This window comes from Motacilla alba, chromosome 9, assembly GCF_015832195.1.
Source record: "Motacilla alba alba isolate MOTALB_02 chromosome 9, Motacilla_alba_V1.0_pri, whole genome shotgun sequence".
Classification (NCBI taxonomy): Eukaryota; Metazoa; Chordata; class Aves; order Passeriformes; family Motacillidae; genus Motacilla; species Motacilla alba.
This window is the reverse complement of record NC_052024.1, coordinates 15,810,173-15,831,800: the sequence shown is the minus strand read 5'-3', so window position 1 is coordinate 15,831,800 and position 21,628 is coordinate 15,810,173. Positions and strand designations below refer to the sequence as shown.

The following is a 21,628-nucleotide window of genomic DNA, read 5'->3' as shown; positions in this document are numbered from 1 at the left end:
GATGGCCATAGGTACCCTCAGCCTCTCCATAGAATATTTTTATATATATATACATAACATATATATTAAAATTACATTTCTCTTTACAAAAACAATTCAACAAAGAGCTAGGGGATGGAGCCCATTGCCAAGGCCAGGGCACAAGAACCCTGGAAAGTCTGTGGCACAAGGTAGGGTCCCTTTTGGGGTGACTCCACCCTCAAGTGGGGGCTCAGTCCAGAGTCCTGCAGCAGGTTGTATGGGTGGAGGCGGTGGGACTGGCCCCATGGCGAGATGCCTGCTCTGGATCCAACACAGCTCGCCCTGTCCCCGCTGTCACCACCTGTAAGGAGAAGACAGGACATGAACTCAGGAGGGGTGATAGGGCCAGTCTGCCCAGAGCAGTGTGGCATAGAGAACTGCCCCCCCAAAAACATCCATGTCCCTACTTCTGGCGGGTGGCGCTGTAGGGACCGAGGAGGTGGGAGCTGGCCTGTGCCAGGTTCCAGTTGAACTTCTCCAGCACCTGCTGGCACTCATCACGGGACTTCAGCCCCAGGCAGAAGAGCTGCTCCACCTGCAAGGGGACAGGGCATGGCCAGAGGGATGACAGGGGTGCCACCACTCTTGATGGAGCCGGGACAAGGGAACAGGGGTGTGCTGTACCTTCAGGTACTGGACAGCCCGTTGGATGCTCCAGCCATGGCTCTGAAGGGCTGCCTGGCATTCCTCGGTGGTCACGCCATGCACCATGTCCTGCACCTGGGGGGGAGCTTGTGGTCACTCTCTGCTGCCACCCTGGGCAGCAAGAAGCCTGTGACTGAAACAGGAGACCACTGGGGCTGCCCACATCCCTGGTTTTGTCTTCAGGGAGTACTATCAGCCTGGAGCTGGGATCATGCTCATCCCTGGGATCTTAAATCTCCCCTGGGTCTGGGTGGGCCACAATATCCCCAGCCTAGAGAGACCAAGGGGACCACAGCAGCAGCCACCTTCCTCCTCCCCACGGCCTTCAATTCCCATTTTGGCATTGCAGTGACATTTATGTCCCCCTGAACATCTGGGGCTTTCTTGTAGCCAATCCCCTGGGGTTGAACTTATGGAAACTGAGGCACAGGGTGGGGAAAGCTCTTGCCCATGTAAGCCCACGTCTCATGGATGCTGGGGGATGACACTTACCAGCCGGATCTTGTCAGCAGGACGGCAAACATCTGGCCCATCATAAACGATCTTCTGGAGGCTGCAGGAGGCTTTCACCAGGCACTTGGGCCCAGGGTTGCTGTTGTTGGAGGAAAAGTTGGCCTTGCAGTCTGACAATGGCTGCTGCACCATGGGACGGACGGTGGCTGTGGTGACCTGGCGGGACGCTGCCACCTCCTCAGGGCTTTTAGCCTCCTTGAAAAACTTCTCATACTTGTCCAGGTAGGCAGGGCGCTCGGGCAGCAGGTAGTAGTGGGTGCTGCTGACCTTCTGCCCATCCTTCACGATGGGCAGGATGCAAGGTCCCTTGGAGCAGTCCTTGCCCTGCGCCTGGATGACCTTGGGGGTGGCATACTTAGGGTCGAGGGCGAAGCTCTGCGTGGTGGGCATGGGCTTCCCTGGTGAGGTGGAGAGGCAGGAGCAGAGGGCAGCACGTTGCTGAGGGGAGCCCACCTGCAGAGCCATGGGGCTGGGTGTCCGGGAAGTGGGCCGGGACAGCGGGTCCCGTGGGGGGATCTGGGGCGGCCGGTCTTCCTCGCCCCCCGAAGCTGGGGAGAGGTCCCCTGACCAGCGCCCAGGCTCATTGCGGCGAAGGGGCCGGGGCGGGATTGGGACGCGGGGAGGGATCTGGGGCTTGTCGTCAGCTGGAGCAGCCGGTCCCAGAGGGACGTTGAGCCTCTTCATGCACTCCTGCTGCAGCTCCTCGAAGAGCTCGGTGGTCTGTGTCATGCTGGGCTGTTTGGTCTCCTTGGGGGGCAGGAAGAGGTTGTCCTCCAGTGCCGGTCCCCGCTCGCCCTCATCTACAAAGCCATAGTTGGTCTTTCCCCGCCGGCTCGGGGGGCTGGTGATAGAGCAGACCTCAATATCGTCCTCATCCTGTGCCACGTCATCGTAGGCAGGCGGTGGGGGCAAGGGCCGGGCATCCCAGTCCACCACCGGCGTGGGGTGGAGAGGCCGAGGTAGAGCCCGCGTGGGGCTCTGTGGTGGGGTCTTGTCCAGCAAAGAGAAGGCCTCCATGGCCAGCTCGGCTAATGATAGGGCTGTCAGCTCTCCCACCGGAGAGGGGCTACCCTGGGGAATTTCCTCCCCGAAGTCAATGAGAGTCACCTCGCTGCTCGCTGGCCCCTCGCTTGCTAGCCGTCTGGGTTGCCGCTCGCCCACCTTGGTGCCCGGTACTCGTGCTGATGGCTTGACCGGTCGCAGGCCCTTCCCTGTGCCTGGCTTCTTCAGGCAGAGCTTCCGGAGACCCCCTGGCAGACCCTCCTCCTCCTCACTAACTGGGTCGTAGCAAGGCTCTAGAAGGGGGCAAAGAGAGATGGTGAGGGTCCCAGCATCCATCCCTAGGGTGCAAGAAGGGGCATCTGCATTTCCAAGCCCCCAAACCACCCCCTAATTTCAGCCCTCTTTGCTCCCAGGGCATACTAGGGCACCTGCCCCAGGCCACCCAGGTAAGAGAGAAAAGAAAGAGGCTATCAAGAAGGGAGAGCAGCACTCAAAGAAGCCCAACTTACTGGTGAGCAGGACGGTAGGCTGAGGTGGGCGTGGAGGAGGCTGCCCTGCAGAAGACAGAACCCAAGAGAAGAGGAAGCATAGGGTGAACACAGAAGCGGCAGCAAGGGTGCTTGTTAATGGGGTGCATGCTTTGTTGTGTCCCCCTTCACAGGGGGGAACTGGGGCATACGCACAGCACCTGAGTTCCCTCTCCGTGGCAGCTCTGCTGAGATCCCCCGCACTGGGGAGCCCAGCTGTGGGAGGCCAGGAGGGGACAAGGGACGTGGACAAAGGGGAGCAGGGCAGAGTCCAGCCAGGCAGAGCCACCAGCTGCCCATGCTGCTGGCAGTGGTGTATGGCCAGGTGACAACATGCCCCATCACCCCAGCTCCCCCTGCTCTGCAAAAAGCAAGCGCCAGCAGAGACAGAAAGGAGAGGATCCAGCCCATCACCCTGGCAGCTGGGTACAGGGATGGAGGCTTCTCGCAGCTGATGGGCAGGAGGAAGGAGAAAAGCTACTCACTTTTAGCCCTCCCTGGAAGCTGTGTAGGTCTGGCAGCACTTGAGTCCACACCTAAAATATCAGGAGGGTCCAAGGGATTTCCCAGGTACAGCCTGTGGGGAGAGAGGAGAGTGCCTGGGAGTCAGCAGGGGCCACGTGGGACCCCTCGCTCACCAGGCTTGTGCCTTGGGACACCCCACAGCTCCTCCACCACACAACCACACCTGGCAAATACCTGTGAGTGCTGGGGCAACACACCCCAGAGGCTTCCAGCGCTACGGCACAGAGCCTGGTGCCATCCCAGTACCATCCCACCCTTCTCCGGCTCCACGTGCATCTGTGGCTGCTGCCTGCGCTGTGCCCAGGGGACTGCAAGCAGGGCACTGTGCGCAGGGCACTTGTGCAGCGTGTGGTGCCCAGGACGCCCCTCCAGCACCAGGGTGATGCTGTGCCCGAGGCAGGATGCCCCGGTACCGTGTGCCGGTGGGTGCTGGGAGGCCCGGGCGAGCCGTCGCAAGCCAGGGAGCCGGCGGGAGCCGGCGCAGCCCGAAGGCTTGGGCGTGTGCCGAGCTCGGTGCGTTCTCGGCAGCCCGGGCAGCACGTACCCAGCGCCCGTGCCCACGCAGTGGGGCGCGGGGAGGCCTGCCGGGGCACGAGCCAGATCCGCGTGCACGGCGCCTCGGTTCAGCCCTCCGAGGGCCGCCGGAACAGCCCATGACACAGGGTGCTGTGCAGGGGTCAGGCTGGGACTGAGGGAACCGGCAGAGCTGTCCCAGGCCTGGGATAACAAACAGCAGTCAGGATCGTGATCCCAGGGGATGGACTGAGCCTAGCGTAGGAGCTGGCCCGACCCACCAGGAGCTTTCCAGTTTTTGAAATCCTGTCCTGTCCCCCACACAATGACCTCCCACATCCCTCCAGCCCAGTGCTGGGAGAGACCCCCACATGCTCCCTGCCAAGGTGCTCCTGCTCACTGTCCCACAACCAACACCCCCTGGTAGAGAGCATGTGGGACACTGGAGCACAAGCACCCAGCCCCCCTTCCCCACATCACAGTCCAGCCAGGTGTCTTCTGATAGAGCAGGGTGGAGAAAAAAATCATTTCAGTGGATTTTTTTCATGCTTTGCTTTTCAAAAAGAATCATGCTGTTAGAAGCGTGGGGACAGGCTGCAAGCCACGCACATTTAGCAGCCCTGGGACACCCCAAAAATGTTTTGGGGTAATGTGGCCACCTCTGGGATGGTGCTTACTGATGTCTCCCTGCTCCAGGACAGCCACAAGGGTCTTCCCCGTGGGACAGCCACAAGCACAGCAGCCTCCCACGTCCCCTAAGCCCATTAGTAGGAAGAGGCAAGGAAGTTAGTCCAGCTGCAAGGACCCTAGCCAGAGCCACCATTCCCAACACAGCGGGGGCAGAAAGAGATGCTTCATGGGGAAAAGGGGGGCAGTAGCCAAGCCGCGTCTTGCTCCCGAGCCCAGTGGGCAGCAGAGAAGGGAGGGAGCAGGCAGAGGATGCAGAGAAGACAAAAAGTTTCTTACTCATCAATTTTATCGGGAAACCCCCAGCAGTGCTGCGGGTTGGTGTCTCCATGGCCTGTGTGGATGAAGCTGTTTTTAAGTGGCTGGCTGATGTCGTGGGCTGACAGCCCTGCCACCGAGGTCACCGTGTTTCGGGGAAATTGGCCCACTTTTAGGGTCCGTTTATTCTGACCCCGCCACCAGTAATTCTCGGCCCTAAGGAATAAAAAGGACCTCGTTACTGATGAGGGGATGGGAGGTTGACACGCGCCTGCCCCAGTGATGGGGAGGAGGGAAGATGACTTGTCCAAGTGCACGAAGGCATGAGGTGACACAACCAGAAACGGACCCTGGGTACCCAGGATCCCAACCCTACACTGGCAGTACACTTTGGCTCCCACCCCACATGGTCCCTGCACCACCAGGGGCAGGGAATGCAAGTAGTGGGGAACAAAGCTCCATGCTTGTGTCCCAAAAGATATGCCCCTTCCTCCTCCTTGCTGCCTCAAGATACACAGGCGCCTTGGGGTGATGCCTGCACCAAGATCTTTGTCACCAAACCCTCTGTGCCCCATGTACTAAAGGATGGCACAGGGAACACGCTTGGCGTCTGATGGGGGGGCCCATATGGGGGACTGTAGGGTCCCATATGGGGGACTGTGGGGTCTTCCTCCCCCCCCATAAGGCAAGGGGAGCCCACAGCTCTCCTTTCCTACATTATCAACGAGCCTTGTGCAGGCTCGTGCAGGCAGGGCAAGATGGGCAAAAGGCAGGCTTAGGCTGGCACTATTCCTGGAGCCACCTGAGTGGCCCAGGCCACCCTGGGGTACTGGTCCCCAGTATGTCCCCAAGAAGTTGCCCAGGACACAGCCACTTCTGGGGGGAATGAGGTGGTCACCTAACCCAGAAGGACTGGTGGGGGGAACAGGGATGGGGCAGGGAAAGGCATCCCAAGTGGTGTACCCCACCCAGCACTGTGCCAAATAAATGGTGGGGGGGCTCCGACCCTAAGCTACCCCCCTGCCTGTCAAGGCCCTCCACACCCCATGGGCAGGGCGTGCTGTGGGCAGGGGGCAGTGGCAGTGTGGGTGCCAGCCTGGTGAGGCTGGCACGGGCCCCGCAGTTTCCTGGAGTCACCTGTGAGTCACCCTCGGCCACCAGCTCAGCCCTTTTCCTGTTTACCTTCCCGCTGCCGCCAGCCAGCCGCCTTACTCAGCCTGGGGACCCCGCAGCAGAGCTCGGGCAGAGCCCAGCCGGTACCGGGCATCCTCCCCCACCGCGGCAGGCTGAGGGAGGAGGGGGAACAGCTCCCCTCCCCGGGAGGTCCCCTCCATTCGCCCTCCCCACGCCCCTCGCTGCCACATCCCGACGAAAGGATGCTGCAGCCGGGCCATCCCTCCACTCTCCCTGTTCCCAGCCTCGGTCCCACCGAACCCGAGCTCGGACCCCCGGCACAAATCCGCTCCGGTGCTGCCCTGGCTCCTCTCCCCGCGACAGCCCCCTCCCACGAGCGGCTGGGTCCCCGGGGGGCTTTCAGGGAGGTCCCTGCCCCTGCCCACACACACGTACGCACAGCCGGCGCCCGCCGAACGACAGGCAGGGGCTTGAAAAGGGGTGGGGGGTGTTTACGGTGCCCCGGGCGGCTTCGGCAGGGCCGGATGCAGCCCCCGGCAGGAGGCCACCCCCCTTCCCCCCGCCACTTCTGCCCGGGCATCCCCACAAGCAGCGCGGTAGGGGTGCCTGCTGCCGGGGAAACTGAGGCACGGGGAGGGGACTCCCCTCCGGGAGTACCGGCAATCGGTGGGGCTTCCGCCAGCCCTCGGCTGCTGAACCCACCGCGTGCGCCCTCAGCCCGCACCCCCAAAACCTACCCACCGAGGGTCACCAAGGACCGGCGTTCCTCGGGGAAACTGAGGCAGGGCAAGCTACGCCCCGGCTGTACTCCACTCCCGGCAATTCCCGACCGACGGGCACCCTCCGGCCTCTCTTCCCGCTCTATCCTTCCCTCCGCGGCTCACCTGGGGCCGGCGGTGGGGCGGGGGGCGCGGACCCGCCGCCCGGCCGCGATGCGGCGGCAGGGACGATGCAGGCGCTCTGGCACTGCCGCACCGCCCTCCGCCGCTCCTTCCCTCCCTCCGCCGACGCTGCTTCCCCTCCCCTTCCCTCCCTGCAATTAAACCGCCAGACCCTGGGCGAGAGTCATCCCCGCGGCGGCGGACCGGGAGCAGCCGGTCCCTGCAGACACACAAACCCGGCCTGATTCACCCCGGGCTGTGACTAACCGCGGGAGCCAGCCCGGGGCGGGGGACAGGGAGGGACGGGGACAGAACCCTCCTCCTCCCCTCGGGGTTGGGAGGCCGGCTCTAGTGCGGGCACACCGAACTCCTTTGGGAGGTCCCCACTCTCCCCCAGCTGGAAGGTGACCATCCTGGGATAGGGATGCAGGGACAAAAGGGCCCCCTATTCCAGTCCCAGGTCCCTGGGGCAGTGGAGGGGTGGCTGTGCCCTGGCATGGTCAGCAGGGACCAAGGAGCCCACAGCACAGCGGGTTGGGTTCTGCCAGCATCGTACCAAGCCCCACGGTGCCTCTCCCAGCCCGATGACAGTAGCAGTCTCCGGGTGCTGGCAGCATGTCCCCACCACTATCAGCAGGGAGTGGTCCTGGGGTGTGCAGTTTCCCTGGACAAACCCACGGGCACAGTGGGGTGAGTCAGCAGGGATGGCTTGGGCAGGACTGTGGGCAGTGTGGGCAGGGCTGTGCCCCCCACACCGGGGTGGGCCCACGATGCTGTGCTGCCCGGGAAACCACAAACACCAGCTCTGCCCACCCGCGGGGTACACGGCCAGGTGTGCTGCGGACAGAGCCACCCCTTCCCCTCCCTGCTTCCCACAGCTCTGCCAGGGCTCAGTCTCCCCATTCCCTACCCCACTGCAGGCTGGCAGACAGTGCATCCCCCTCTACAACACCTGCCACCCTCCCATGCAGTACCTGCCCTCAATGACCGTGATGATGTCGTTCATCTGGATGTGCAGCTTGTCGGGTTCCTCAAAGTCCTGCAGCGCTCTCATGTCAGTGGGCTGAGCCTGGGGGAGAAGTGGGTGAGAACAGGGGATGCAGCCCCTCGTGTCCATCCTCTTCTGAGGCCAGGCCCAGCCCCAAGGAGAGCAGGGAGGCCCCAAAAATAGGTAAGAGACAGCATCACCACTAGCCCCTCCTCAGCTGTCACATCCCTGGGGTGTGTGACGGCAAGGTAGAAACCAGGTGCTTCCTGCTGTGACCATGTCACCACCCTCCACCTCCCAGCCTGCAGGGCTGCCTGGCCTGAGCTCCCCATGTCACCTCCTGCCTTGGCAATATTCTTAGCTCTATCTGCTTGAGCAGAGCTGGCAGCATAGGGTGTTGGGGCTCCCGTCCCCCTCCCTGCTCACCCACCTCCACCAAGAAGTCTCGCAAGGCCACGAAGGTGGGTCGGTCCTCGGGCTTGTGTGCCCAGCACTGCAACATGACGTTGTAGATGTCCTGGGGACAGTCCTCAGGCCGTGGCAGCCGCTCACCCTCCTTGTCTATCTTGTGCAGGATCTGTTGGACAGGGTGTGCTGTCAGGGAGTCCCAGATCCCACTCAGCACCAGCAGGGTGAGGTGAGGGGGCAGGTCCCTGCTGTACACCTACCTGGCTGCCATTGAGGCCAATCCAAGGCTCCTGACCATAAGTGAACATCTCCCAGAGGGTCACTCCGAACATCCAGGTGTCACTGGCGTGGGAGAAGGTGCGTGTCTTCAGGCTCTCAGGAGCACACCTACAGGGGGAAAGACATGAGCATCAGAAGGCCACGGGTGCTGCACCTCCAGGTCTCCCCCTCCCCAAGGCTCACCAGGCAAAGGGGACCTTGCGATGCTCCTGCATCACGTAGTGATCATCATTTTTGGGCAGTGCCCGCATCAGACCGAAGTCCCCAATCTTGACGAGCTCATTGGAGGCCAGCAGGATGTTGCGGGCAGCCAGGTCGCGGTGGATGAAGCGCTTGGACTCCAGGTAGGCCATGCCCTTGGCCACTTGGATGGCATACTGGCACAGTGTGGAGATGAGGAAATGGCCCTGGTTCTTCCGCAGGCGGTCCAGGAGGGAGCCCAGTGGGGCCAGCTCTGTCACCTGGGCCATGGGATGAGGACAGCAAGCAGGTCAGCCCAAGGCCACCCTGGCTGGGCTGGTTTCCAGCCTTCTTATGCCCCACTGGGGATGCCAGCAGAGGGCTTGGGGTACAGACCCAGCCTGGCTTGGCTCATGCCATCATGTGGGACCTCCTCCCCAGAGGGGTGTCATTGGGGTGGGGCCCATCCCCCCCACTCACCATCTTCATGGGGTGGGAGAGCACCACACCATACAGGCGGATGAGGTTCCTGTGGTCCAGGGAGTGCATGGCATTCACCTCCCGGATGAAGTCATCCAGCGCCTCCGGCTGGCTCAGCACATCTGTCTTGAGGCACTTCACTGCCACATTCAGCTATGGCCAAAGCAGGGATGAGTTCCGAAGCGTCTTCCCCGTGCGTGGTCCCACTGCCTGGCTCCCCACCCCCCCAGAGCAGCCCCTCACCGTCTTGCCAGCAGGTGTGCACCACTCGCCGCGACGCACAACACCAAAGGAGCCGTCACCCAGCTTCTCAAAGATTGAGAGGTCCCGCTCCCGCACGAGGCAGGTGAGGGAGTGCTGGCCCCCAGCTTCAGGGGGTGGTGGTGTGGGAGGCTTGCGGAAGGTACTCTGGGGCTGGGGTGGCAGCTCCGACTCTGGGCGCTTCCCACTGAACACCTGTGGGACATGGAGGAAGGTGAAACATGGGCATGGAAATACCCCAGGCCCTTGGGTCTGTAAGTGAGAAGTTCTGGCACAACTCCTTGCCTCAGCTGTACACGCTGGAACCTAGTGATGACCCATAACTGGGCCCATAACCCAGAGAAGGCTGGCTGTGGGAGAGGGCTCCATTCCTCCTGCTGCCAGCACACTGAGCTGTGATTCCCATGGAGGGAAGAGCTTGCTTGTCTTGCAGCAGCTCTGCAGCAGTTCCCCAGCAGTCACAGCAAACCAGGCTGGTAGCCAGAGAGCCCTGGGCACTCCTTGGCCAGGCTGAGGCCACACAATGTGCCTGGGCACAAAGCCAAGGGAAACCTCCAGCTTGGGCTGAGCCTGGTGACACATCCCTGCAGCGACGTGGGCTTTGCAATGCGTGCTGGCTACCAGCACTCAGAAGGGATGGGCCCTCTTTCCATCTCCCTCAGCTGGAATGGATGATGTGCCCCATGGAACAGGGTCCATCCCAGTCTTGAGGCAGGGTGCGCGGGGGCTGGGCCCAGCATGTGTCTGGGGTGGGAGGTGGCATTTCTGCTATTTGTTCTTTAATAGAAGTAGCCTTCTATTAAAAGCCCATCCTCATCATGTCCCAGCACAGACAAGTCATGCAGGGGAGAGGCCATGGCCCAGTGCCCAGCTGGCAAACTGGGCTCTGCCAAACTCTGAGCTTCTGGGGTGCCAGGTGCCATAGGGTGCCAGCAGTACCAGCTTTGGATGGGATGGTATCAGGACATATGTGAGCATCCCAAGGTGCCCTGTCACAGTGTGTCCCAGCCTGCAGGTACAAGGCTTTGCCTCCTCGCTGTGAGGCAGCAGGGTGGGCAGTGTCCTGGGCACCACTGCTGCCCACAGAGCTGTCTGGAGCAAGGCTCTCTGGTTCACTCGCTGCAAACAAGTTTCCTGACAAAGAGGCAAATAACATGAGGAGAATGAACTGCCCAAGTGCTGGGGTAGCAGGGCTATCCTTTGATGGGAAGTGACCCAGGAGCCTGAGGGGGACTGAGGTGCACAGTGGCAGGGTCACACCACAGACGGGGCATGGGTGGCAGGGGCTTCTGCCCATTTCCCTGGCACCCTCCAGGAACGTGGGGGAGCCAGGCACCCTGAAAGGGTATAGGGAGGGATCCAGATCTTCCTGTCTGCCTCAGTTTCTCTGCCACACCTGTCCCTCTCCCATCCCTACCTTGCTCATCCAGGATTTCCGCTTGCACATGGCTTTCCTCCGCTTCACTGCCTCCCACAGCCGCCGCTGGCCTGCAGGACACAGGGACACAGTGACTCTCACAAACCAGCCCCATATGCTCTGTGGGCTTCCCAAAAGATGCTGCACATCCAGCCAGGGGCAAGGGGAGAGGTTTGGGGGGGATGTACACACCGGGGCGTCCCATGCCAATCTTCTCCAGATCCTCATTTTTGACGTACTCAAAGTGGGAGAGGCGTGTGACGTTGAGCTCGTCTCGGATGCGCAGGAAGTACTGCTGCAGCTGCAGCTCGGTGAGCAGCTCCAGCAGCCAGTCCGTGCCCTCCTCCGCCTGCATGCTACAGCTCAGCCTCTGCTGGGACACAGTATCGGGTTAGGGGCAAACCTGCTCTGCTCCCCTCTGCCCTATCCCCGCTGGGGAGTCACCCAGAGGAGCTCAGAACCAAGGCTGGGGTGCTGCTGTGAGGGATACTAGTGGAGTCATCTTCTGAGCCTGTCACCATCTCTCTGGAGGAGGCCAGGAAAGGCACCCCAACCAGCAGGACCCCCAGAGACAGGAAGGGCACCCCAGTCTGCCCTGTCCTACCCACAGAAATACTAGCCCACTCCTCCATTCCAGCACAGACTATCCCCTGGTCAGGAGTGCCAAAGACACAGGAGGAGGCAGAAGCTCAGAACAGATGTGCCTGCCCAATTCTCTCTGCTCAGCTGGAAGGGTTGAGCAGGGAGGTGACAGCTGTCCCCAGCAGGGACAGCCACCCTGTCCCTCTGGCATGCCCGCACACTTGGCTGAGCTGTAGTGCAGACTCACGATGGGTCTCCTCTGCTATGGGTGGTGGCACCTCACTGGGCAGACACAGGAAGGGGGCAGACAGGAACATCTGGGCCTCTGGAGGGTCCTGTTGCTCCGGCACTGAGGTACAGGACACCCCAGTGCTGCTGGCGTCAGCCCCCAGCCACGCCAGGACACAGAGCAGAAGGGCTGGAGCCCCATCCTCCCCCCTGACTCCCCATCCCTGCCTGTTGTCCCGGCCCTTCCCCACTTTAACCACCACCGTTCTGCAAAGAGATTCGGCTCTGCCTCCTCCTGTTGAGAGCGGGTGGGAGGCTGTGACCCGCCATCCCAGCTCCACAGCGCAGCAGCCCCCTCCATCCTCTCCTCTACCCTGGGAGACGACATGGCCCCTGGCGTCTTCACCCGCCGTGCTCGGCTCCCTCGGCCGCGTCACCGCAATTACAACCCTCGGCACCGGGCTAAAAATACGGCGGGCGCGGCGAGCAGCTGGGCACGGGGGCGCATGGGGGCATGCAGGGCCACGCGGGGCGAAGGGAGCTGCGGCTCCCCTACCCGCAGGCGACGGGGACAGAGCCGGGGGACGGCCAGCGTAGGGTCTGCACGGGGCGAGGGTCGGCACTTACTCGGTAGAGGCGGAAGCGGGTGAGGAAGGGGAAGGATCGGTGCAAAGCCTGGAAGCGTCGCATCCTGCCTGGCTGCCAGCCCCTGGCACCGCTGATGTCCCTTCCCCGGTGCCGGCGTCCCACGGCGGAGCCCGCTCACTGCAGCCGGGGCACCCGCAGCCCCTTCATTTGCGCTACAGAGATGTCCCCTGGGCTCGAGCGCCCCGCAGACCCCCCCTGCAGCGGGCAGGGGGCTCGGGCTGTCCGTCGGCCGGACGCGGGCTGTGGCTCTGCCCCTCCTTCCATCCGGCTCCCGATCCTCTGGCCGGCCGGCCCTCCCCTTCCCCAACGCAACGGGGCCGGGGCGGGGGGTGGCGGCAGGCAGGGCTGGGGGTCACTCCCCTGGCTGGAGCCGCTTCCTGGGGACCCCTCGCTGGCAGCGGGGTTCGGTCCCGGCCGCCTGCCCGCAGCGCTGCCCAGGAGGGTTATTTTCAGCCGGGCTGGGACGCGCGCCCAAGGGGCCGGGCTCCCATCAATGTCCCGCTTTCTCCCTTGTTCGGCGGTTGCCGGCAGCTGGGAGCCCGGACCCCCGCTCCCATTGCCATGGAAACTCGCCCCGGCCTTGGGAAACGCTCCCAGGCCTCAGTTTCCCCCGTAGGAAGCAGGGAGGGAGACAGAAGAGACATCCGGCTCTCTGCTCCCCAACCGAGGCCACAGGCATGATGCCAGGGCGATGGGCATTGCGGGGGGAGTTTCTGGCTCGGCAAACATATCCGCTGCCCAGCTGCCAGCCCCCACGGGACTCTGCCGTGGGGCGCCACCAGCACCCTGGGGTTCACTCCCCTTCTCCCCTTCCCTGGTGGGGCTGGCACCCAACCCCAGCAGTGCTGTCCGCCCCGGGCTCCCGAGGGAGAACAGCTGGCCACGCCGGCAGCCACAGCGTGAGAGAGGAAGGACCCACAGCAACCTCTTGCCACAGCCCCCGCCTGCCTGGCCCCCAAAACCGTGGCCATTGCTGTTCCACGGGGGCAGCTGAGAGGGAATTAAGTGCATCCCCAGGAGGAGTCTCCCCCGGGGCTTCCACTGCTACTAGGATCCCAGCTGGCACCCAGCAGCAGAAGCACCGGGCACAACAAGCCCATTGACTGGGGACAACTGGGCACAGTGCCCTCGGCACCAACCTCTGCCACGCGCCAGCTTCCCCCGTCCCAGCTCAGGGGACACCGGGGGTGGGGGGTGTCCTGCCTTGACAGAGCATCACCCTCATCACGCAGAAATGGCACTCACCGGGACTGGCACCGAGCGCACTGCCTCCTGCACCCCCAGATCCCAGGTGACTCTGCCCAGCTCAGTGCTCTCACCGGGAGTACAGGTTTCCAAAAGGGAACCCAGCTTCGCCCACCATGCCAGGGGAAGTTCCGTGCCTCAGTTTCCCTCTCTGCGATGGACCCACACGCACGGGGAGCGATCCTCCAACCTCGACTCTGAGTTGGGCGAGGCATCCTGCCAGCAAACTCCCATCCTGAGGTGGGGAAGTCACAAATCCCCTAGACCCGCCGCACAGGTGCTGCTCGGCCCGTGGTGCCCTGCCCGCCCCTGCCATGCACGCCCATCCCTGCAGCGCCAGGGATGCACCCTACGTGCACCCGGGCTCATGCACGGTGCGCGGTGAGGACGCTCACGTGCACCCCGGGACCACACAGGAGCAATCCCCCCGCGCGCCTCCCGCCACCTGCACGACCGCAGCCGCCCCCCACGCGCGTCCCCTCCGCGCAGCCCCGGCCGCCGCCCTGCCCGGCCGCACGTGCGCAAACACCGCGGCGCCGCCGCCGGCACCGGCCCGCTCCCGCCTCCGCCAGGCGCGCACCTGGAGCCGCCTGCCCCCTGCGCGCCCACGGTGGGTGCCCACCCCCGCTGTGGCGCGTTCGTCGCCTCCGCGCTCGCCTGGCAGCGCACACACCCGTCCGAGCTGGCACGTGGGGGGTTAGTCCTCCCACCTTCCCTCTCCCCCATTACATCTGTCCCTAATGAAACCACAATACCTGTCCTATACCTCAAGCCCCCTGCACCGACATTCCCCGCATCCATGCAAAGCCTGACATCCCCCAGAGACACTCCATTGTGGGGATGGCAGCCTGCAGGGCCACCGTCTGGTTGCAGCGCTGCAGCTGGGGGACGGCATCCTGTGCTGGGCACCGTGCCCCCCCCTCCACGAGCTGTGCTAGGCTTAGCTGAGCCTCACTGCCTCACAACATTCCCCCATGCCTCAGTTTCCCCAGCAAGAAGCAGCAGGTAGCCCCCCTCCCGTGGGTCAGGATGCGAGCACAGCCGTGCAAGGGTGTGGGGGGGTTTCATGCTGCCCCGGATGCTGGCGGGGTACAGCACATTGCGGACGGGAGATGCCATGCAGGGACCCCCTGTGCTCCATGTCAGCTGCCAACCCATGCCCATCGTGGGGCCATCAAGCTCAGCCAGGTGCCCCCGCTGCTCCCCTCTACCGATTCCCCCCACTGACCCGCCGGCACGGCATGCCCGGGGCGATGTCCTGCCGGGGGGGCGGCGTGGGGCGCCTGCTGCCCAGCCGCAGGGCCCGCTGCCCGGTGCTGTCCGAGAAGCTGTGGGGCAGGGGGCCGTGCATTTCCTCCTCCTCCTCGGCGCTGCTCAAGCGCTGGTAGTCGCATCTTTCGCCCATGGCTGAGGCGGCGGCTGCGGCGCAGCGGCGAGTGGGGGGCTCTGCGGAGACGCCCGCGTCTGCTTGGGGGCGGCGAGGGCTGGAGCCGGGTTTGGGATCACATGGCAGAAAGTTGCTGCAGTTCCGGAAAACAGCGAGAGGGTGAAGGTGACCGCGACGGCAATGGTGGGGGTTGGGGGGGTGGAGGATGGATGGAGGGATGCAGACGAAAAGGGAAAAGAGAAGGGGGGCAGCCCTTTGAGCGCTCGCCCTCACCCCAATCCCAGCCTGACACCACTGTCTTCCTCCCGGCGCGGCAGCCCAACCGCCCACCTTCTGTCCCTGCTCCGGCTCCTGAGTGGAGAGGTGGTGGCATCGCCGCCAGCGCCGCGCTCGCAGCCCCCTTCTGCCCGCACCCCGGCACGGTGCACCAGGCAGCCAGGCGGAGGAGGAGGATGAGGGGGGACCATCGTCAAGCAGCCGGGGCTCTACAGCAGGCAGGATGGGGAGGGAAGCACCTGCAGAGGGATGGGGGGGCTCTGGCGCTGGCAGTATCCCCAGCATCCCGCCCGCTTCCCTGCGCAGGCAGAGGGGGATGGGATGCACCGGGAAGATGGCTGCTCCGCAGCGACCGGCAGCGTTGGCGCAGGCACGGCAGGGCTGGCACAGCAGCCAGGGCCCGGGGGGTGCCGCTGGGATGGGGGTCCGAAGGCCACGCCAGGATCGATCCTCTCCCCCCACCCCCTCGGAGGGGGCTGGGAGTCTCCTAGACCTCTGCCAGGCGCTGCCGCAGCTGGCACAGCCCCCAGCAGGAAGCCACCTCCCTGGATGGGGAACCCCCACACCTGCACATCGGGACCGGCCCGTAGCCCAGCGCTGCCCAGCCACAGCCCCTCTCGCAGCCTCCGGACCGCAGCCGCAAGCAGGCTGAAATCGGGGGGTGAGAGGGGTGGGGCTGCAGCCCCCTCAAAGACCCCTGTGACCTGCTCGTCCTTTGGGGCACAGCAGAGTGCCCAGGGACCAGTCTGCTCCTCATGCCAACGCCACAGGGTGATGATGCCCCATTCTGACCCCCAGAAGCACCCCCACGACCCATCACTGCTCCCCCCCCCCCCAAGCCCTGAGAACCCGGCGGAGCCAAAGGAGCGACACCAGGCTGTCAACGTGCCAAGGCAGGGGGCAAGAGCGTGTTCTGCCCCCCCTTCCCCTCTCTCTGCTCCAGAGAAACAAACACCCCCAATCCCGGGGGGCATCTGCCCCGGCTGAGGGGCCGGGCGGGAACAGCCCCTTGGCGACTCCTCCTGCCATTCCACGGAGGTGAGCTCAGCCGCGCAGCCGAGGCGGGCCGGGCCTGCGGCGTGGGAGCAGCAGCCGCCCCCGCGCACGGCCCGCCGGCGTCACCGCGCTGGCACGCCACGGACGGTGACTGATGCACGTGCTATGCCACCTTCCCTCCGGAGCCAGCCGCCCGTGCTACCCCAAAACCCTCACCAACCTGCCCAGCGAAGGCGATGCTGTGGGGATGAGTAGGGACGGCCTCTGTCCCCACAGCCTTGGGCATGGATTTGGGTCACACCCCCCCCCCCCCCCACATGTTGGGTCCTGGCCTGCCCAGGCTTAACTGCCACCAAAATTATTAGGTACTGTACAAGGGGACAAATGGCTTTGTGCCCTGCTAGACTTGACTCACCTCCCTGCAATTCCCACCCTGAGGGGGGTCCCATCACAATGATAACCACTGGATGGGGTGCACTGTCTTCTACCCTCCAGGGTGTGACAGTAACACCAAACACAAGGTGTCCCTCCCCTCTGTGGGGACACTGGCGTTCCTCAGCCCTCTGGGACACCACACTTGGCCTGACATTCCTGGGACCAGTGCCACAGCATCCCCCATGCCCACCACCCTGCATTGAGGGCCCCAGAAAGTGGGGGGTCCCCAAAACAAGCTCCCAGAGGGGGACAGGGTCCCCCACTCACCTCCATCACATCACCCTGCTCACTGTCACAGCCCGCCTGCCACCTTCCTGCCGCCTTCCTGGCAGCTGTGTCGCCTGGAAGTGATCTCACTGACTGCGGCGGCAGCAGGGCAGCCGCACCGTCACCCCGGGCTGGCTTGTTCAGCCCTGGCAGGGCCCCGAGGGCGGCCCCAAATTGTGGTGACACACTCCCCAGCCCGGCTGCCACGGCGCAGGTGTGCAGACACACACATATCCACGCGTACAAACGCACCCCGCTCCCACCAGAGGCAGGGCTGCCGCCTGCATCCTGCCCACCTGTGGGATGCTGCTGCCACCCAGCTCCCCAGGGACCGTCCCCAACCCCTTGCTGGACCGTGCCACCCCACGTATCCCCACATCAATGGGTGCTTTACCTCCCTTGGTGCTGGCACCTGATGCTGCTTAGTTGGCTGGATGGAGCAAGCAGGAGGTCTTGGGGGGCCAGCACGGAGGGCTGGTGACCCCTGTGGCAGGGGTGGCCGGGGAGGCCGAGGTGCCAGGTTCCTCCTCGCTGCCATCTCTGGGCTCCCAGAGCCTGGCCCCATGGCCTGACCCTGTCCCCCAGCACAGAGCGTCCCCTGCTCTGAGCCCCTGCCTGCAGCAGTGGATGTGTGGGAAGGAAAGACAGAGGCACGAGGGGGAGCCCCCCCATCCCAGCACAGCCCCAATCCCCTCCCTAAGCCTCTTTCCTCTGCTAAATCCCCTCCGCAGGTCGAGCTGGGGCGGGCCTAGCTTGTCTTGCACCTCCCAGCTCGCTGGCATGGGCAGCAATTGCTGACCCAGTAACTGATCCTCACCTCAACCCCAAGCTCTCCCCCCCAAGGCAGGGTCACAGTGCAGTGTTTTGGGGGACAAATACACAAAGCAACAGTCCCTGGCACCCTCATTGCTGGGGAGCTGGAGAGGGCAGCAGGCTTGGCATCACTGAGCCCTGGTGTCACTGCCACTGTAGGGACCCTGTCACCCTGCCCCGAATGCAAGGCTGGTTTGTGCCTGCCGGAACCCCGCACTGTGCCTGCCAGCCCCCCACACTGATCTCACCTGGGTCACAGGACAGCACTGTGGGGATCCCTTAGCAGTGCCAGCCCGTGTCGCAGAGAACCAGGCAGTGTGTGAGGCAAAACATCAGGGCTCAAGTGACACTGGTCACGGGGTCCCCCTGGGGCAGAGTGGAAGAACTCAAAATGAGCATCCCTGCCTGGCACCCCCATCTGTCCACCCCAGACACTCCAGACTTCCTGGGGGTTAAGGTATGGGAAATGTCTCTGCATCCAGAGTCATGACCCGCTCTGCCAAGGCAGTTGGAAGAGCCTTTGTAGACCCACCCCCAGGAGAGCTTTGCCCCCAGACCTGCCAGGGAAGGGGGGCACCAGGATGCACCCTGAGCTCTGGTCCAGCCTGTCCCTCCACCCCTGGGGTGCTGCCAGCAGTACCCCCATGTCCACCCCAGTACAGGATGTGTCCTTGGGCCAGGCTGCAGCTCGCACAAAATGAGTTTGTCAGGTCTCAGGCCAGATTGGCACAAAGCCACATCCACACAACAGCATGTCCCCTTTGGGCTGGGAGCAGGCGAGCTGGGACCCCTAGAGCTGGAAGGAGGAAATGAAGGCTCAATCACCGCAGCTTCCCAGCACCAGAGCAGCACAGCATCCTAGCCAGACCATTCAGTATTTGCCAGTCATTAGCACTAACTGACAGCACCCTAATTAGCCAGGCTGCAGTGGGAGCAGTGGCCCTCCCCCAGGGCTGCTCAGCAAAGGGATGGAACAAGACTTTCTCCTAAGTCTTCCAATCCTGTCACGGTCTGTGTATGAAGCAGAGCCTCTTCCTGTCCCTCAAAACCCATACAAGTGGGCAATGCCCCCCAGAATGCTTTTTACCCTTGACAGCTATCATCCCTCACGGACACAACTAGAGTCAAAACACAGGTGGCTCCACGGGCAGGATGGGACTTCTCGGGGGAAACTGAGGCACCATGTCAAGTCTAGCCTGCCGACGGTTAGGACAGGGCTCACCTACAAACTCACAGTAGTTCATGGTCCTGCGGGGGCTGCTCCTCTGCTTATGAGGTGCCCCCCCTTGCCCCAGGGAGGCTGAGTCACAGTGGGACAGCAGGCTGGCAGCTGCCCGAGGAGGAGGAAGGCACTGCTAGCCCCCCCAGCCATACCTGCTACACCCCACCCTGCTCTAACAAATACCTGGCTAAGGAGGCTCCGGTAGCTCCAGGGGCTGGTAACAGGTTGCACAGCTCCCACCCCGCACCCCCAGGCCTCGGCGCGGCCCAACGGGGGATGCGGAAGCTGCTTCTACCCCCCCCACTCCATGCGGGCACCTGTGGGCTCAGGGCTGGCAGTGGGAGCAGGGCTGCAGCTGGTCTGTCCTGGACCCTCTCCCTAAAGAGGTGCCTGGTAGCACAGACCCGCTTAAAGACACTTCACGAGGCAGGTTCTGTTTTTAGGAGACTTTTGCAAAGCCCACAGTCCAAAAATGCTGTTGAAAGCTTTTCCCTGAGCCAGCTCAATGAACGGCTGAGTAAGAGGGGGAATGCACAACCTCCAGAGCCCACAGCATCTGGCAAGAGGGACACCCTTTGCAAGGTGTTGGGCCGGTGCCGGTGCCCAGCAGCACCGGGACACCCCGGTGTACCCGCTGCACCAAGTGGCCCCAGGGAGCTGAGGGTGTGGGGAAGTGCCAGCGCCAGGCTCTGCCCCAGCCTGTCCTGCCCAGACAGCCCAGCCCCAGCACTGCTGCCAGAGACACTGTCCCTGCCTGGGCTCCTCTGGCCACGTCCAAACCTCCTTCCCAACTGCTGCTTCAGCGTGGGCAAGGGGTCTAATCATGCTGTGAGAAGCTGAGCAGGATTTGCCTGGCATGGTGAGATCCTTGTCTGGACTGTCAGCACCACCTTTCCAAGTTTAAATTAAAACTTTTATTTAAAAAAGCAAAACCAACAAAGACCAAAAGTTCAACTGGTCCTGGACTGTTCAGAGAAAATTTGCCACAACACGGCTGGACACAGCCATGATGCTGCATGCTGGGCCAGAGGTCAGAGGCTCCCGGCACCTCACTGCTGCTCGGGGTTTCGGCCGCAGTACAACACCCCGAGGCACGGGGCTGGCCCCGGAGGACAAGGATCCTCTGTTCAGTGCCACAGCTCCCACGAGCCCAGGGAAGAGGAAGCGCAAAGCTGCCTTTTCTCCAGGAAAAAAAAAAATCTTCCCCCAGCTTCCGCTGTGGTTTAGGAGAGTTCAAGGGCACCAGGCACCCACTCACACCAGACCCTGCTGCCTGCTCTGCCCTGGCAGCTGGAGCAGGAGGTCGGGCCTGCTGCCGGCTGGGATCGAGCAGTCCCGCAGCGCTTGGGCACGAGGGAAGCACCGCAGCTCACAGCAGTGCGGGGCACGGTGCCAACACACCGGCACACTCAGCTGTCAACCGGGCAGCAGCACAGTGCCAAGCCCTGAACACCCCTGCCCCTCGCAGCACCCCCAACCATGGGGTCGCGCCTCGTTCCTTACCTCTGCGCTCACCGCCGCTGCCACCGCATCCTGCGCCGAGTCTGCAGCGTCACCGGAGGGCGAGGACGGGCACGGCGGCACTCCAGACAGCCGGCATGCCAGGCGAGACGGGCCCGCACACCTGCCGGGGCGGGGTGCGACGATCGACGCCGGGGACGTCCGGGACGCGGCTGGGATCACCCCCGGGCAGCGGGCACCGGGTGCGGCCTCACACCCGGGCGGACCTCCTGCGGCTCTGCCGGTGTGCCGGGGTCCGCGTGCCGGGGTTGCCGCCGGGGTGCTCCTGCTCCCCCGGGTAGAGCTCGCCCTCCTCCTGCACTCCGCCCCGGGCCTCTCCCTCCTCCTGCCGGCCCCGCCGCACCCACCAGCGGGCGCGGGCCGGGGGGCTCGCCGCGTCCCGCCGCCCTCCGCCGCGCTCCTGCTGCGCCCGCCGGGCCAGGCCCTGCTCCTGCCGGACCTTGGGGCCGTGCTCCTGCACGCCCCGCACCGCGCCCCGCGCCCGCCGCGCCCCGGGGCTGCCGCCCGCCGCCGCCTCCTCCGCGCCCCGCGCCCGCCGCCGCGCCCGCGCCGCCCCCCGCTCCCGGGGCCGCCGCGGCTCCGCGCCCGGCTTGGGGCTGCCGAGGGCGGTGACGGGCCCGGGCCGCTCGCCCCACTCCTGCAGGCTCGTCCGCTCGCCCAGCGGCACCCAGTGCCACCGGCCCGGCCCCCCGCCGCCCCTCGGTTCCCCGCCGCCGGCCACAAGCTCCTGGCCGCGGGGCAGCGCCCCCAGCCCCGCCTCCTGCACGCCGCGAGTGAAGCCGCCCTGCTCCTGCACCCCCGGGGCCACCCCGCCGCCCTCCGGCACCGCCGGGCTCAACCCCCCGCCCTCCGGCACCCCCGGCGCCCCGCTCGCCCCCTGCCCCCGGATGGTGCACGCGGTGCGGGCCCCACCCCGGCCCCGCACGCTGGGGAAGCCCCCCCGCGCCGCGCCCCCGGAGCTCCGGCTCCGCCACCCCTTCCTCCCCTCCTGCCCCCCCGCCTCCTCCTGCCGCCGCCGCCGGGAGCCCGGACGGCCCCCGACCCGCCCCCGGCCCCGCTCTTAAAGGCGCCGCCCCGCCGCTTTACGTAACGGCGGGGGTGAGGACGGACAGACGGACAAGCGGATGGATGGATGGACGAGCACGGGGAGGGACGCACGGACAGACTCACCGCGGAGCAGCGCCAGGCCCCGGGACCGATCCGCTGCACCGGGGACGCGGGCTGCCCTGCGCTGCCAAAATCCCTGCTCCCAGGTGAGTTGGAAGGGGCTGTTCCCCGTTCCCTCTGCC

General features: G+C 64.5%; 1 protein-coding gene across 12 annotated transcripts; it reads right to left on the bottom strand.

Moving 5' to 3' along the window:
• Positions 1-22: 22 nt before the first annotated feature.
• On the bottom strand, positions 23-21,191 carry TNK2 (tyrosine kinase non receptor 2). Of its 12 annotated transcripts, XM_038146567.1 has the most exons (18): positions 20,322-21,191; positions 15,083-15,324; positions 14,651-14,942; positions 10,912-11,089; positions 10,720-10,790; positions 9,285-9,497; positions 9,042-9,194; positions 8,565-8,842; positions 8,363-8,489; positions 8,125-8,271; positions 7,681-7,775; positions 4,713-4,907; positions 3,194-3,285; positions 2,691-2,735; positions 1,159-2,474; positions 646-741; positions 429-556; positions 23-322 (listed from the first exon to the last, which is right to left on the bottom strand). In XM_038146567.1, exons 2-18 carry the CDS (start codon positions 15,274-15,276, stop codon positions 316-318), a joined length of 3,627 nt encoding a protein of 1,208 aa, XP_038002495.1. In that variant the 5' UTR covers positions 15,277-15,324; positions 20,322-21,191; the 3' UTR covers positions 23-315. The 12 variants fall into 12 exon arrangements, with proteins under 12 accessions (XP_038002495.1, XP_038002507.1, XP_038002502.1 ...); XM_038146579.1 differs by lacking the exons at positions 14,651-14,942; positions 15,083-15,324 and adding an exon at positions 17,845-17,962 and having other exon boundaries at positions 20,322-20,447; XM_038146574.1 differs by lacking the exon at positions 15,083-15,324 and having other exon boundaries at positions 20,322-20,435.
• Between the last annotated feature and the right edge of the window lie 437 nt (positions 21,192-21,628).